This window comes from Talpa occidentalis, unplaced genomic scaffold (assembly GCF_014898055.3).
Source record: "Talpa occidentalis isolate TD23 unplaced genomic scaffold, MPIMG_talOcc4v2.1, whole genome shotgun sequence".
In the NCBI taxonomy this organism is placed as follows: Eukaryota; Metazoa; Chordata; class Mammalia; order Eulipotyphla; family Talpidae; genus Talpa; species Talpa occidentalis.
The window spans coordinates 38,338,744-38,355,742 of record NW_026555331.1 but is presented as its reverse complement, the minus strand read 5'-3'; the positions used below and the strand labels follow the sequence as shown (position 1 = coordinate 38,355,742).

General features: G+C 39.4%; 1 protein-coding gene across 1 annotated transcript in view; it reads left to right on the top strand.

The window, feature by feature from the left end:
- Positions 1-12,594: 12,594 nt before the first annotated feature.
- The window catches only part of NECAB1 (N-terminal EF-hand calcium binding protein 1), a 265,090-nt gene continuing 260,685 nt past the window's right edge, over positions 12,595-16,999 (top strand). The window contains exons 1-2 of the mRNA XM_054691909.1: positions 12,595-12,723; positions 12,996-13,306. Of these exons, the coding sequence (XP_054547884.1) occupies positions 12,595-12,723; positions 12,996-13,306 (440 nt within the window). The remainder of the gene's footprint in view (positions 12,724-12,995; positions 13,307-16,999) is intronic.

Here is a 16,999-nt window from a genome sequence, read left to right as displayed (position 1 = left end):
GATGCATAAATAAATAAATATTTTATTTAAAAAAAAACTAATGAAAATGAAGGTCAGGAGAAGGAAGGAAACAATAAAAATTAGAGTTGAAAGAAATTAAATAGAAGTTCAAAAGACAGTTCAAAAATCAGTGAAACCAAAAGCTGATCCTTTGAAAAAACACATACAGAAAAACTTGTATCTGGACTCACTGAAAAAAGGAGGGGGGGCAGGGAGAGAAACCTCAAACAGAATCAGAAATGAAAGAGGAGAAACGATACTAGAAATATCAGAAATACAGAGGATCATAAGAAATTCTAAGAACATCTTATGCCAACACATTGGGAAAACAGGAAGTGATAGACAAATTTTTAGAGGCATACAACCTTCCAAGACTGAGTCAACTATAAAGAAAAAAGTTGAGCTCTTGCTATTTGTGACAATATGGATGGAATTGGAGGGCAGTAGTCAAAGTGAAATAAACCAGACGGAAAAGACAAATATGGGATGATTTCACTCACTATTAAATACATGGAAACAAAATGAAAGAACTCACAATACTAAATCAAAACAAAGTCTAGAAATATGACTGCAGAATTGAGGCTACTACAGTGGGAATGGAGGGTGGAACAAAATGGGCAGATGCTCAATGGTCTATGGCAAAGGGATATAGGTGTTCTGGTGGTGGGTGGGTGTGTTGATGTACACCTAAGGAGGTGTGAACTTGTTCTCCTGAATCATATACAGGGCTGTAAACCAACATTAGCTCAATTAAACAAAAAAGAAAAAGATATTTTTAAGCATACACACTCACAAACACCCCCAAAAATAAAAATAAAACCATACAGGCCAAAAACATTCAGACTAAATTCAATATGGAATTTTAGAAGAGTGAAGGAATAATGGTAGAAACTTTAAAATTAAATTTTCTTACTTCCTGTACTCTCTCTGTGTATCCACATTTACAGTGCATTTGGAAAAGACAACCAAAAAATATTTAAAGGAAATATAAGATACATCATAATTTGAAAAGTTTTCTAATCTTTCTACCACCTAACTTATACCAATGCTTTCATAAACACATAACCACACACTCCCCATCCAGATTTTCATAAAGTGGAAATAAAAAGACCTGACATTTTCAGGTCTGATGATGGAATGACTAAACAACAAGACAAAAGTTCTTTGAATCTAACAAAGGGGGATTTCATATAACTTATTACTTCAACTGCTTAGCAATTTAAATCTAATGCAGGGTGTTTGAGATAATGCCTTAGGTTTTATGTAATAATGCAAAAAATATCAGTTGCTAATTATGATGTAGCTACTAGAAGAGTTCAGAATATTTTTCAGTAAAGGACCACATGGAAATCATTTTAGGTTTTGCAGGGCATATCATTTCTGTTTCAGACAAGGCAAAAGCTATTGAACATGGGCATGTTCAAATAAAACTTTATTCACAAAAGCGGGTGGATTTGGCCAGCAGGCCAAAGTTGCTATCTATATGGTGGAGTAAGTCTCAAAGACTTTTCTTTTAGATTTATCAGGGTCTTGAAAACACTAAGATTCAACTTAAAGTACTTTAGTCAGCAGGAAAATGTAAAGTTTGGTTTGGATTAATTATCTATACGAAGGATTATTTCCCTGATCAAGTCCATTGTAAGGCCTGAAACAAGCAAAGTACTGTGTCTTTCAATAAGAAATAAACACTGCAGGCTCTAGTCCAAATTCTAATTTCTTGGTAAAATGTGCTAATATTTCATAATTCAATAGAACATCTTCTGTCTTTCTTCATGCAGATGTTAATATTACTCACACCATCACTAGAAGCTAAATTGGTAGTGAATGGTCAAGAAAAATTATCATCAGAATTAACTTAAGCAGAATCAAAACTCTTCTTCCCCAAATGATGAGCATAATTATCATGCCATTGATTCTTCTCCTGGCACAGAGAGGAAACAAACATGTTTTCCTCAGTGATAGGCAGCAGAATATCCCTACCTTTCTTCCTGATTCACATTTACATTTTCTATTCAACGAAAGTGTGAATTTTTTGGGGATGGGAACACAGGCTATGTTGATGATTAATATATATCTGCTTTGTGAATAAATAAAAGCTTAATGATAATTTTCAATGTTTAAAAGGAATGCACAGCTGAATTATAGGGCTACTGTCTGAAAACTCTATAGACTAGAACTTCCACCACGTTGCTTTCCCAAACCCTGGAGGTTCTACACAGAGTAAAATAGTACCAAGATATTGCCATTAAATTTAATCAGATCCTATAGAACATACAATTTGTTTGCCATAGCAAATGTCATACAAGGAATAGTGAATTTTCTGGTCCCTTTGAAGACATATAAGCTACATAACACAAGTGGTCAAATTAGTCTCATAAGCACTCTGGTGAAAATAACCAAAAAGGTAATTTTAAAAAAATAAGAATTGCACTGTTGGTGGGAGCGCAAACTGGTCCAACCACTATGGAGAGCTGTGTGGAGATTTCTGGACCTACTAAACATAGAGCTTCCATATGATCCAGCAATTCCACTCCTAGGTATTTACCCAAAGGACACAGAAACATCCATTCCAAAGAACACCTGCACCCCTATGTTTATAGCAGCACTATTTACAATAGCTAAGCTTTGGAAACAGCCCAAATGCCCAAAATTAGATGATTGGATCAAGAAGATGTGGTACATATACACCATGGAATATTACTCAGCATTCAAAAAAGATAAACACATGCAATTTGCAGCAACATGGATGGCGCTGGAAGGGATCGGCTCAGCGAAATAAGCCAGAAAGAAAAAGAAAAATACCGGATGGTCTCACTCATAGCAGGAATCTAGAAAACTTAAATAAGGGACCAGGAAAATGAGTAACTATAAGAAAGTGAAAATCAAAATCAACAAAAAGCTATGACCCAGAGACACTTTTTGGGGGGTGGGGGGCGGGAGGGGAGGGATTGGGGTCAGAATTGGGGGGTTGCAATTGTATGGGGAATATAAAAATAAAATTTATTAAAAAAAAAAGACTTAGGAAGAGAAGAAAATAAAAGAAGGGGGGTGGACATTTTGTTTCACATTGGGGAATATGGTGAATGGAATTTATACCACCGGGAGGGAAAATTCTCCTGTTAAGGGAAGATCAATTTATGTCTTTGTTGGTCACAACTCTTTCTAAAAATGAAAAACAGGGCCTCCATGGTGGCGCAGCGGTTGAGCGCTGGGTTGCGAAGCTGCCCGCAGCCTCTGCAGCGCCGGTTCGATCCCCGGCCACTGGGCGAGGGTCCGGGCGAGCAGACCTCTCCTGCTGCCCGCTGCTCCCCTCAGCAGTGTATTTCATCAGTCTGCCTGCTCTGCTCCCCTCTCTGTCTCTGGTGAATGCTCTCACCCTCCCGTGCTTCTGACTGTACCCAGTGCTTGTATAAATAAATAAAAATCTTTTAAAAAAATAAATAAAAATAAAAATGAAAAACAAATGCAAAAAAAAATAAAAAATAAAAATAAAAAAAATAAGAACTATCATAATGTTGGTGAAAGTTATTTAGCTCAATTTGGAGTCATTCAAATGTATAAGCAGACAAATAGAATAGCTCAGTCTTTAGAAAGGATGAAATAGAATATTAATATCAATACCTAATATTAAGGTATTGTGATTAATATCAATTTATAAGATCAATTTTTGAATTATACCATCCATAGTGAATGTAGATAATACATTTGCTAAATCTTAAACCAACTTTTGAATGTTAAAAATTTAACTGTTTTACTTATTTGCAAGGAGATTTGCTGCATTTGTCAGCATTAGGGTGATAATGCTGTATAATAAATAATCCCCAAAGCATTTCAGTAACTGCTGAGCTAAACTAATGTCTCCTTCACGGATCTATGCTTGGACTGTGGGGGGTCCTCTTCAGGTAGAAGATTAGGAGACACAGGTCGGTTTCCTGTGTCTCCCATATTGGAATCCATGTCAAAGTGAGCCCAGTCCCTTGGGGCATGAACTTCTCATAGGGCTATTGACAACGGAGTTGTGAAGAGACCGAGTTAGACCAATCATGGAGCCCATGAAAAGTCTCTGACTGAGTGTGGAGAGAGCACGTCCACTGATACCTCCACGCAAGGCACGTAAACATCACTGGAATGAAGAGTTTACCCTTTGTGCTGGGGAGGGGGGAAAGGGAACTGTGGACTTTTCCTGAACAACAGTTGCAAAGTCTAAGGTGGAGCTAGGAAAATAAAAGAGAAATTGTATTTGGAAGTTTCAAAAATGCTTTATATGTATAATCATAAACTTCTGGAATAATCAAAGGACAGGACTCCAGAGACAGGGAGGGTGTTGTAATAAATGGGAAAGAGACAAGCTAATCTGTTCCAGCACAGACAAATTTAATCCCTACGGAATGCAATTTTGGTTTATCGCTAGAGAAGAGCAAGCAGGGTATTTTAAAAATATTTCTGCTCCATTGGAGAACTGAGGAAGCATTTTCTTGAATTTTTAATTTTTTTTGTTTTTTTTTAAGAGAAGTTATGTTGATGGCAATAAATGGAATTACTATATTCTCTTGATTACTGACTAGTAATAACTATAAAAAATAAAGTCCAAATTGTTACCATAAACAAGAAAGTATTATTCCTCATGAATTTTTTTGAATAGATTTAGATGACAATAACCAAAATTAAAGAGCTGAATATAATTTCCAGAATTAAGAGGAAATGTAGAACTCATAGGCCTCAAGCAATGGCTGTGCTCTGAGCAATGGTCACTTCCTGTCATTCATCTCAGCAGATCTGTTCATTTCTGAAGAGTAGCTCAGAATATTGAGAGCTGCTAAATTATACATTGTGAATAATCAGTGCAATGTAATGAACAAAGTCAGAGTTGGAAAAAAATTATTCTACAAATCTGTACTAACAGAATTATATTGTAAAAACTGCAAAGAACTGTGATGCATCCTCAAACCAAGTCATGTGAGAAATATCTCTCTCTCCTTCTCAGATTAAGAAGTCCTATTTTCTAGTTCAGCTTAGCAGGTAACCATTAAGTACAGTTCACTGATTTGGTGAACATTTACTGCAGCTTCACTAGGTGTGTTCTTACTGCTAAGTGCACAGATTACAGCTAGGGGGAAAAAAATGCAATCCAGCTCTCCAAAGCACTCTCCCAAGTTCAGAAGCAAACAAATAATTAGAATACACTCTAATAAGTGCTGTGGGGTAGTCTTCTAGTTTTGTTCCCCCAAGAAGCAATTAACCATGTTACGATGTGAATCAAAATAACTTATTTGGGAAGTGAAGGAAGAATTAGTGGAGAAGTGGGAGGTGAGAATAGAAGGGAAGAAAAGGCAGAGGATAGAAGGAATGTAATATGAAGTGAGATACCACTTAGCAGCAGTGTGTTTGCACCTGGTGGGGAGCTCAGGGAAACAGAGTGGAATACACACCTCAGAGCGGTGGGGCCAGGCCATTAATTTCTCAGCATGATCTGCCTGCTGTGTGAGCAAGCGAAGGCAGAGCCTGTGTAGCTCTGGCAAAAGGAGTGCAAGCAGGCATTAGGGTACTCTGTAATGGTAAAAGGGGAGGTGCATGGACATCAGCCACAAGAGATCAATTCACACTACCCCTAACAGGCAAGGGAAGAAGTAAGGGAAGGCTTGCTAGAGAGAATACTTGAGATGACATTGGCAATGTGTTAAAATATCTCTAGGTTAAAAAGGAGAAAGAATTGTAATTAGTAGAAGGACAAGTGTGAGGGCATCCCAATCAGAAGTGCATGGTTCTTCAGAGGAGCTGCTATTTCTGGCTGGTATGAAGGCAGGAGGGAGAATTGTTGAGAGGTGGATCTTGATGGGTAGGTGGGAGCAAGTTCTGTTAGTCTTGAGTCCCACATTAAAAATGTAGATCCAATATCATATACTATTTGGGGAGTATATTTTTAAAAAGGGATATACCATAAAGCTTTATAGTATTGTTTCAATGACATAAACAAGAAATAAAAATCTAGCAGAACCTCCTTGACTTCCATATCTTTTCCTTTCTCACCAAATAGCTTCAGGATGGATACTTTCTACCTATTACTATCAGTGAACAAGAGACAAAGGAAATCCCTGTCTTCATTAGATTCTGGTGGAGGAAAAAAGGAGATAATCAAACAATTAAGAAGAATGTCAAGCAAAGAGACATGAAGTAAGGAAAGGGTAAATGAATAAAGAGCAACTGAACTATTTAGCAAGGATGGCTAGCAAAAGCTGGTCTGAAGAGGACATTTAAATTGAGAGCTGAATGCTGAGATATGAAAAAGATATGTAAAAGCATTCTGTGTAGAATATACAGCAGCTAAGACTATGCTGAGGTTGAACTTGGAAATGGGATTTTAGATGTGGCTGGGAAGCACATATCACATCATGGTGAGGATTGCAGTTTTAGTCTAAGGATAATCAGAAGCCATTGAGGATTTTAGATAGTGAATGTGATCTAAAATTCAATTTTTAGACAAATTGTCCATGATTCTCTCTGGAGAATGCATCACAGATAGTCAAGCATTGAAGTAGGGAGACAAGAGGGGAGAATATTATAATAATCCAGGGAAGAGGTGACTGTGGCCTGGGTGGTGATAATAGCTAAGAGATGATGGGAAGTGTTGGAATCCATTATATTAGAGAGTGTCAGGACTTGTTAATATATGATGTGAAGAATGAGGGCAAGAGGATTCAAAGTTATTGAGTAAATGGTGGTTCCATTAATACCTACATCTTATATTACCTAATTTGCTTGCTATTATTGTGAAAAAGAAATGTAAATTGCAGACCTAGACTGTAGAAAGTCTTCCATAAGTGTTAGATGTTGATGGTGATGATGATGGTGATGAGGATATTGTGGAACAGAAGTTACTTGATACATTAAAAATGATTCTAGGTCAGACCCATGTCCATTTTCCAGAATTAAGTAGGATTCCCTGTCCCCCTTCTCTTATAACATATCCTATTTTAACTACAATTTCTGTTTTTGCAAACTCTTATTTCTCATCTCCCAGTCTGTCACTTCTTTGATTTTTCTTGGCATCTCCTTTTTCAGACGAGCTGGAATCTATCCTGTCCTCCTATCTCTTCACTCATGAAGTGAAGCTGATCCTCCTTTTTTTTTTTTTTTTTACCTCTCCTCTGATAGGCCATCATGGCAGCAACAACAAGGAACAAATACATGGAGGTAAGAAAAATACTATTTCATCTTAACTATGAGTTCCCATTCTTCTGGACTGATAGGTAATTTAACTACAGTCTTTTCCATGGTTTGTATTTTATACGTTGTCAAAGGGTTAAGGGAAGGTTCCCTATGGGTATCAATCATCTTTCCATATAGGTCACTTCTGAAGCTCTCAAGTGGATGTCATCATGGCCCCTCTCTCTTCTTTTATCCCAGTCTTGGGATGTTCTCAAAGAAAAAAATACACTGTAAGGAGTTAACCAGGCAAGGAAGGCTTTATTTAAAATGATTGTGATAGGAGTCAAAACTGCTATAGCAGAAGAGAGAGTTGAATTCAACTTTGTTGAAATGAAAGCCAGAGAGATTTTATCTGCTTGTGGGAGGGCAGTAGGAAAGTCCTGAAGGATGATTTTGGAAAGTCTGTCAATGTAATTAGGTTTTCTGTGCTTGTTCATTGGTCATCTAAGTTAGACTCCTGCCCTTTCACAGACACAGGGAAACAAGGACCCTATCTTTCTTTTTTATATAAAAAAAGATTTATTTATTTATGCATACAAGAGCTGGGGTGTAGGACAGAGGTGCGGGGGGAGGGTAGTGAGAGGATTCACCAGAGACAGAGTGGGGAGCAGAACAGATAGCTCTACTGAAATACACTGCTAAGGGGAGTGGCAGGCGGGACAGGAGAGATCTGCTGTGCCATGTGGGTAGCTCCTTGGCTGGGGATCGAACTTGTGCTGCAGAAGCTGCAGAGTGCTTCATAGTGCTCAGAATTACCCCCTTCCACCACCAGGGAGGCCCAGCCCTATCTTTCTTGATGATTATATTTGAAACTCCCTGGTCTTTGAGAAAGACATTTCTGGAGAGTAAAACTGGCAAAGGACTAGGAGATTATTTACAGCTCAAAGAGGCAGGGAAAAAACAAATTGCGAGTTTACCAAAGTAACTGCTCTAATGAAAGGGAAACCAGAAGTCTACTGTCAAGCTAAAACCTGACTGAAGTTAAGACAAGCTGGGTGGAACCTCACATCATTGGTTAATATAGTGCATGTTTTGAGGTGCTAAGATTCTTGGTCCTAGTCATGTCACTCAGTCATATCTCTCTGGATCCTTCAGCTTCCCATAGATGCTCCCCAGGAACAGTAGTCCAGTAACCTGATCTAGTCCCTCAGACCTCTCTCCACCCCACCCCAGTCAGGGAAACCTCTTCTTTTACAATCTGAGTAACAAGACATAGGTGGGATCTGATCTTATTTCCTCTTCTTCCAAGTCACCTGCTTCTTAGGGAAATCTCTCGTCTTTTCTTGTTTTGTTTTGTTTTTTACCTTAATTAACTTTAATGGCCCATTCTAAGGAATATAATTCAAAAACAACAACAAAAACTAGTCCCTTTTTCATCCAGAGTTGGAAGGACTTACTCTTCAAACCCTCCTAGGAGGTGGAGGGTGGGTGGTAGCTGAGGAGGGAATATTACACGCCATCATTCCAATGTAGCAGGGACATGAAGGAAAAGAAAAAACAGGACTCAGTGTTTATACTTAAGCAATTATATTCTCATTTTGCTATTAAAAATTTACTTCATAGAATGACTGAATTTAATGAGAAAATGCATATTCCTAGAACACATTCTGACTATTAGGTACTCATTAAATAAACTCCTCTCTGCCTCCTACACTGTCATTAAGACATGAGGTGTTATTATCTCCATGTTAGTAAAACATAAACTACCTCTTCCATTCAAGATCTTTTGAAACACTTTTCCTTCTGAATTTTCAAACTCAAACCTATAAACTTAATTTTTTGGCCTAATTCTGTTTGAGTGCCATAATAAAATACCTTAGACTGAGTGTCTTAAACAACAGAAATTTATTTTCTTACAGTTCTGAGCCTCAATTTCCAAGGTCAGGGTGCCAGTTGCAGTGGGGCCAGAGTGTGACCACACTTACAGAAGACCTAACCCTCGGGCCTCTAATAAGGCAATTTTTCAGCATGTGTGTGTGCTTTCATGATGCATGCAGGGAGGGAGGAGGGAAGGGAGAGAAGACACTAAGAGAATTCAAACATTCTGGTGTCTCTTAAGGGCACTAATCTCATGAGATCTCCACTCTTGCCAATGGGCCTACCTCAAATTATTATAATGTTGGGGTCTACAGCTTCAACACTTCAGTCTTAGAAGGATGCAATTCAGATCATAGAAGTATTTTTGCAAAATTCAATAGAGAAGAGTTTATCAACTTTCCATACATTAGGGCAAAGAAGAAAAGTACTGCTCTTTATTTTTATCATGGGTCAGTTCAGAGACCCACTATTACATAGCAACTACTCTTTTTCTAATTTAGGGTTAAATTAAATAGCAGTGAACATCACTATAGGAAGTGTGAATCTAGACAAATATATGTATAATGTACATAATATATGTATACACATATATGGATGTCATAGAACATATGTATATATACATATGTTCTATGACATCCATATATGTGTATATCTATATATGTTATATAACATCCATATATGTGTATATATACATATGTGTATATATACGTGTATGGATATTATATAACATCTATATATGTGTATACATATATTTTTACATATATATGTATAAAACCTTACCTTGGGATTAGTTTCTTACTTCTAGGTAAAAATAAACTCATCAGGCTACAGAGGAAATTATGTAAATTTTGGGATTCTACTTGATCCATAGTAAGCTTCCCACCGTGTTCTTCCCTCTGGTTCCATTGCCACATAGGCAGCATTCCAAAGCTGTTCATTTGGTTTCCCTTCCTCTCCTCATTCTGTTTTTTGATTTAGCCCTCCCTTGCTGGGCATATGCATGATGTAGGAGGCCTGTGACCCCCACTCACTGGCGCTGCTGTTGCACAGTAGGAATCAAGGGAAGCAGCAATGACTGCTGAATTGATTATTCATCCTGTGGAACCTTCCTGCCCCACAGCATGGTACACAGCTCTGTACCACTGAGTCCTAACCCAGACTACTGGTTTGCATTGTTCTCACTCTGGCGTCAACAACCCCTTCCCTGGGGAAGATGAATAATTGAAAACTGAACATGAGCTCAGTTTGGTATGCTTCATCAGAGACTTTTTATGCTGATTTGGTTTGAGATGCTCTACTACATCAAGGCCAGGCTCCAAGTCAGGATGATGACTATATCCCAAGTGGAAATAAAAAATGAACATACTTCAAAAAGAGGTAGGGACAGAGATGGCTTCCCACATCAAGAATAAATGAAATTTCTTAATAAATGTCAAGGACGGTAATGACATGAATTTTATGGCCTTCTTTTTGAGGAAAAAACCTTTTTAGTTGTTTTGAAAATAAATCTTTGCACTTTCGAGGGAATATAATTTTGTAAACAGAACCTAATAGGAGTTTTATCTCCACCACTATCTACTGCTTGTTATCTGAGCATTCATCTAGCATCCTCTATCCTAGGGAACCAGAGTGGGCCTTCAATATTAGGAATACCATAGATACTCAACTTTGCCACTGTTTTAAAAATGCACATTTACAAGCTGAGCTGTGGCTCCCTCAGTAACCACCCGCCACCCCCCCAACCAAATCCATATGTTGAAGTCCTATCACATGGTGCTCTAAGTCCCCATACCTCCAAATGTCATCAGAGACAGAATCTTTACTGAGGTAATTAAGTTAAAATGATGGTACTACAGTGAAACCTAATCCAGTGTGACTGGTGTTCTTATAGGAAGAGGAAATCTAGATGAAGATATAGACTGAGGGAAGATGATGGTCATTTACAAACCAAGGAGAGCGATTTGCTACAGATGCTTCCATCATGGAAGAAACCAACCCTGGTGAAATCTTAATCTTGGACTAATAGTCTTCAAAAATATGGGGGAGAAATTCTGCTGTGTAAGTTACCCAGTCTGTGGTGCCCTGTTGCATCTCTAGCAAACTATTACAGCAACCTTCCATCAACCAACAGTGGAAGATCTGGGTTGACTTGAACCTAATCATACGGTCTACAACCTATCAGACCAACTAGACTTAATCCAAGGGGGGAACCTCACTGACTATGCAGGAGTCAATAAGAGTCTCTCAAAAACTGGTATCAAAAGACCAGACTAGAAAAGTAAGAAGCTGTGTTTTATAGTATATCCTAGGAGTGGATCCTGCTTCTAAGGGACCCCTTTCCTGCACTTGTTTGTTCACCTCTATTGGAGTCCATGTCATCTGTGTTCTTAACATAGCCTGTTTGGAAACAATTTATCTAATGGTTCGATAATAAGTATTGGAAACAAAAAGTTTCCAATAATTCTTACTTCAGATGGTAGAGCTAAGTCAGAAAGGAACCAGAGCAGACTAGGGAAAGATGAAGAAGAGAAAATATCCAAGCAAGAGAGAATGTACCCTCCCAGATTTCATTCTAAAGCCAAATCATTCCATTCTTTTATCCCACAAGTCTATGGAGGCTTAGACTGGTACTCAGGACTCAACTCCCTGCACTCATGAACCTTCAGGTCCACCAATATATGACTTACTGGTTATTTTAAACTTGCTATTCCTCTGTCTCCATTGATTAACACAAATAAGTTGACAATAATCATTTAGATTATATGTCTTTTCCTCATTATACCAAGGTGAATTTTTAAATGAATGACTCATTTTTGCTTTTATACCTATAAATAGTTTCTATGGTATTCTTCATATCTATTAAAAGCCCAAGGAGGGGAGCAGTATTCATATAATTATGACAGAAAAGAAGACAGAAAAATAACATTTTCTTCCCTTTGTATTTAGGCACCATAACTCTATAAAAGTATTCAGAAACCAGGGAAATATTATTTTAATATTCTTCTACTTTTACTCCTATTTCTCAATCCTCACAAATACCACTCCTCAGACTCCAAACATTACTGAAACATACATCTAGAACTAATCCTTTCCATGCTCCAAAATTACTTATTGCGTCTTCCATTTCCTCACTTCTGCAGTTAAAATCTTCATTAAATTCAGCCATCTTAATTGGCTCTATCGGTAAAAATTCAATCAGATTCAACTAAAATGTATGAAGGCTTTTGACTGGTAACACTGTACCCTCTTAGAGTTATTTCCACTCTTTCAAAGAACATATTTATTAATCTAAGTGTGGGGTAAATGAAGATGCTTAGGCTTTTGCGCGTTGGCCTTTGAGGCTATCACCTGCAGCCTTGAATGCAGGAGGCGCTTGGGCTCGTGGGTTCGTGGTACGCATGCCTGAGGGTGGGCACCTGGAGTGTGGTGTGCGCATGCGTGAGTGGGCACACCTGGGCTAAGAGGGCTATGAGGCTGAAGCTCTAGGGGCGGCGTCACACAGAGGGACGTCCTTTGGCTGAGAGCAGTGGAGTGAGGTGGAGAAGGGCGACGGCGCTGGGAGGACAAGCAATGGCTGCGAGAAGCCCAGAGGAAAGAGCATATAGAGCTTCGCAGGGGGTTGCAATTTGCTGTCTCCCTGCTGGCTGGTTGCCCCTGCATAATATTAGAAAATCTGAGGATGATGTCAAGGACTTCAAGGTACTGTTTTAAGAGGCTTGAACCAATGGTGAACCTTCCTGGCCTGGAATAGCTGCAGAACACTGAGTTACTATCCAAATCATAGAATTATTGATAAAGTAGGAAATTAAAAGATTAAATTCCAGAGACTGTTTATATCTGAGCGCAAAAAAAAAAAAAAAAAAACACCCAAACCAGAAAAATTCCTTCTAGGAGTTCTCCAGGTGAAAGTCAACGCTTGCCCCTATACAAGAAGAGGCCAAAGGAAGAGGCAGCCCTTTCCACATCCGTAGCTGGCGGTTTCAGGAAGCCAGGGAACTTTGGAGGGAAGTTTGTCTTGGATTTCCACAAGATTAGACCTCAGCACCCGCCCACCAGAACTTCAGAGTTTACACAGAGGCTGTAACAGGGTTCAGAACGGTCCAGATGGTCTCAATTACTCCTTACTCTCTCAAGGCTGTGACCTTGATTGGACTGAACAGGGGGCAGGACTTACACTCCAAGGCTCCGTGCTGGGGAAAAAGTCTCCATTACAGAGGCTCAACTTTCAGTTTCCCAACAGTCACATCTTTTCAGTGACCTCCTCCAACAATTCAACAACAAGGTAAGATCTTTTTATGTGCTAAATATGATGCTATGAGTTGATACAGATGTATATTGTTGGGCTTCACCCACAGTTTCTGTTTTTAGTAGCTCTGAGGTCTAGGACTACCCATTTTAGAGCTAAAAGTCTTTTCATTTGGGAAATTTTTCTGTACCAGGTAAACTGGAGTGACTGTCACCCTAGGTAGTGCTGGAAAATTAGCAAGTCCCTAGATGAAGCTGATACCTCTGGTCCAGGAACCAGTTCTGAGAACCATGACTTTGTGCCAGGACTTCTCAACTTTGGTTGCCCACTGGAGTCAACTGGGGGTCTGGGAAAGCTATTGATTCTGATCTTATTGGTCTCAGGTGTAGCCTGGTGATTGGCCTTGTTAAAATCCCAAATGATTCTAGAATGCAGACAAGGTGAAGAACATCTTCTCTAGATTCATGAAACTATCCGGGAGCACTTTGACTCTGGCCTGTTAATATCCTGTCATTTAATCTCCTTGCCATCTTTCCTGACATTGTTTTAATTCAAGATATATTCATCTCCTAGTTGAGTTATCACATTAATCATATGACTGTTCTCCTTGCTTCCAAGTTTCCCATACCATCTCTAGTTTATCTGGAGAATCTTGCTAAAATATAAACTTAAGAAGGCTTGCTGAGGTGTCAGTGGGCATTTATTGTATTAGTCAGTGTCATTCATGTTATCTAAGGGTGGGTCTGAAATTCGGTCACCATAGCTTACTTCCACAAAGGTTGTTCCTTGCCCTTGCCATAATCCAGTGGCTGCTCTCCTGGACAGTTTTTCAAGTGATAATAAAGGGATCCACCTATCATATAGCTGTATCTCCTAGGGCTTCATTGGTATCTCTACAGGACAGTGAGAGAATAGGGAGTATGATGCAGGGCAGTGTAGAGGTTCACCCTGAAGTGGGACACACTACTTTTGCACATATTCCATTGTCCAGAAAATGTCTGTGGCTTCCATTAGTAGGGACCTGGAAATGCCCCATAGTGAATAGTAACATCTCTGTCATCATCTTGTCGTAACATATTGGTGCATAATGTCTTTGATTTCATCTTCATTAGATAGTACCTACCCCATAAGTTGTTGTGAGACTCAAATGACTTACTACTAGTAATTCATTTACTAATTAATACAGGTTATTCAATATTATAACTGAAAGAAAACACTAAATGATGTCAGCTCTATGCTAACCTGTTCTAGTGGACACTTCTCTTTTGCTCTGTAATAAATTCTTATGTAACAGTGTTCCCAAACTGGAAATCTTTTGTGACCATCAACCTCTAGGCTGCAATCTCTGAGCCCAGATAACTACTGTACTTATTGTTTTCAGTTAAAAGCATTGCATCAAGGAGAGTCCAAGATTAGACTAGGAGGAGACTTTTTTTTAAAGATTTATTTATTTATGCATACAAGAACTGGGGCACAGGCCAGAGGTGTGGGGGGTGAGAGGATTCACCAGAGACAGAGTGGGGAACAGAACAGGTGAATTGACTGATATATGCTGCTGAGGGGAGCAGCGGTTGAGTCAGGAGAGGTCTGCTGCGCCGTGTGAGTTGCTCCCTGGCTGGGGATCGAACTCATGCTGCAGTGGCTGCGGACAACTTCATAGGCTGTGTCTTAACACCTTGTGCCACCAGGGAGACCCTAGGAGGGGACTTTAGGCATGATGTAGTACTACCTGCTCATCTTAGTGATGAGAAAATGAGGACCCAGAGGGGGAAAGTGGCTTATGTATTCACTGATGTGCTGACTGAGCCATGGCTAGAAACAGTGCTTCCATCTCCCCTGCAAGTCCCCTGTTTCTCTCACTGTCAAGAAGCCTTCTGAAGAGGTCTCTGGCTGCTCCTCCCCTGCTCCCAGATCTCTCTCAATCAGTCTGATTCCTCCACGGTCTGGGAAAGGATTCCACCATTAATTCCAACCGCAACTCATCACATTCTAAGGCAGGTGCTTCCAACGCTCCAAGGTGTGAGCTCAAGTGAGAGCTCCTAACTTGGCCTTAAACTCACTGGGTAACAATTTAAAAAAATGTTATTTTATTTAATCCCTCCAAGGTTAAGGAATCAGATGCACAGACGGTGAAGACCCCTTTCCCCTAAAGACCTTTATAATTTCCTCTTTCTTTTCTCCCTTTTCTTTCTTTTCAAGATGTCCATGTCTGCACTTTACCCCAGCTCTAGAAAGGAAGCACGTTCAGGTTCAACTTCTTTGTTCTTTTCTGGTTGTTCATAGCTATTTTTGCTTTACTTTCCAAGTTAAATCTTCACATTTCTTCCACTGTTAGTCTCCTCACATCCTTTAAACATGGTTTCTTTAGAGTTCTGTAGTTTTTAAAGTTCTTTATTCACATACAACTTGCCTTTTTTCTAAAATGTTTTGAAGATTATTTTTTCTGCGGTAATGGAACCAAAACTTAAGGGAAACCTTTAAAACTTATGCTCCAGTCATTTACAAAAGCTTCCTGTGGTACTGAAATGGAAAATAAAAAATATCAAAGACTTTGTTTCTGCTTTCAGCTTATGTTGACACAATTCTAAGAAGAAAACAGAACATTTTTACTCATTAGTGTTTTGCTGTAGGAATTTATGATTCAGTAGTCAGTTCATACTGCTGGCAGGGCTGGTTTTATGTGTTAACAGAGGTCACGCCATCAGCTCTAATATCCTGCTTTCCATTATCTGACACTTGGCAAGGGTGCTGTCAAACTGCTGGTCAACCTTCAGAATGGGGAGATAATGTGTTTGGTTATTTTCAGTTACTAATGCCTTACAGTGAATACATTTATCAGGTAGCTTTTGGGGGGTTGGTTCAAAAATGGGGCTCTGACAAGAATGGGAGGAGATTGGACAAGGCACATTGGGGGAGTAAAGAGTGAGATGATGGATGCAAGGAGAAGCTGTTAGGTAATCAGGAGTCCTATGGGGGCCCTGCTTCCTATAGCATGGAGTGGAGAAGAAGTGCAAGGAGAGCAATAACCCAAAGAGAAACTTCTGGACTTCAGGATAAGGGTTCAATTTTCCACCTACCTGTATGTCCAAATCTTTCTGTTGTGCTCAAGTTTATGATCTTCAACCAAACAAAGAATTAATGTGGGGGTCTCCCCTGGTGGCGCAGTGGTTGAGCGCTGGGCTGCAGCGCTGGTTTGATCCCAGGCCTCCGGAGAGGTTCCCACATGGTGTGCAGACCTCTCCTGCCTCCCGCTGCTCCCCTCAGCAGTGTATTTCGTCAGTCTGCCTGTTCTGTTCCCTGCTCTGGCTCTGGTGAATTCTCTCACCCTCCCACGCTTCTGACTGTACCCAGTGCTTGAATAAATAAATAAATTAAAAAAAAAAAGTTTAAAAAAAAAGAATTAATGTGTTTCTGTTAATTAAGTGACTGACTGTAGTTCACAATAGGTAGATTTGTGAAAGGTCAGTTGGCAGAATTGCCACCTTTTCCTTCCTCCCAAATGTCCCTTTGACTTCTCTGATGATGAACTAGCTGTAATGCTTTTTTACCTTTTTTTTTTGAAAGATTTATTTATTTATGCATACAAGAACTGGGGTACAGGCCAGAGGCACAGGGAGTGAGAGGATTCACCAGAGACAGAGTGGGGAACAGAACAGGCAGACTGATGAAATACACTGCTGAGGGGAGCAGCAGGCGAGCTGCTGCAGGAGAGGTACACTGCACCATGTT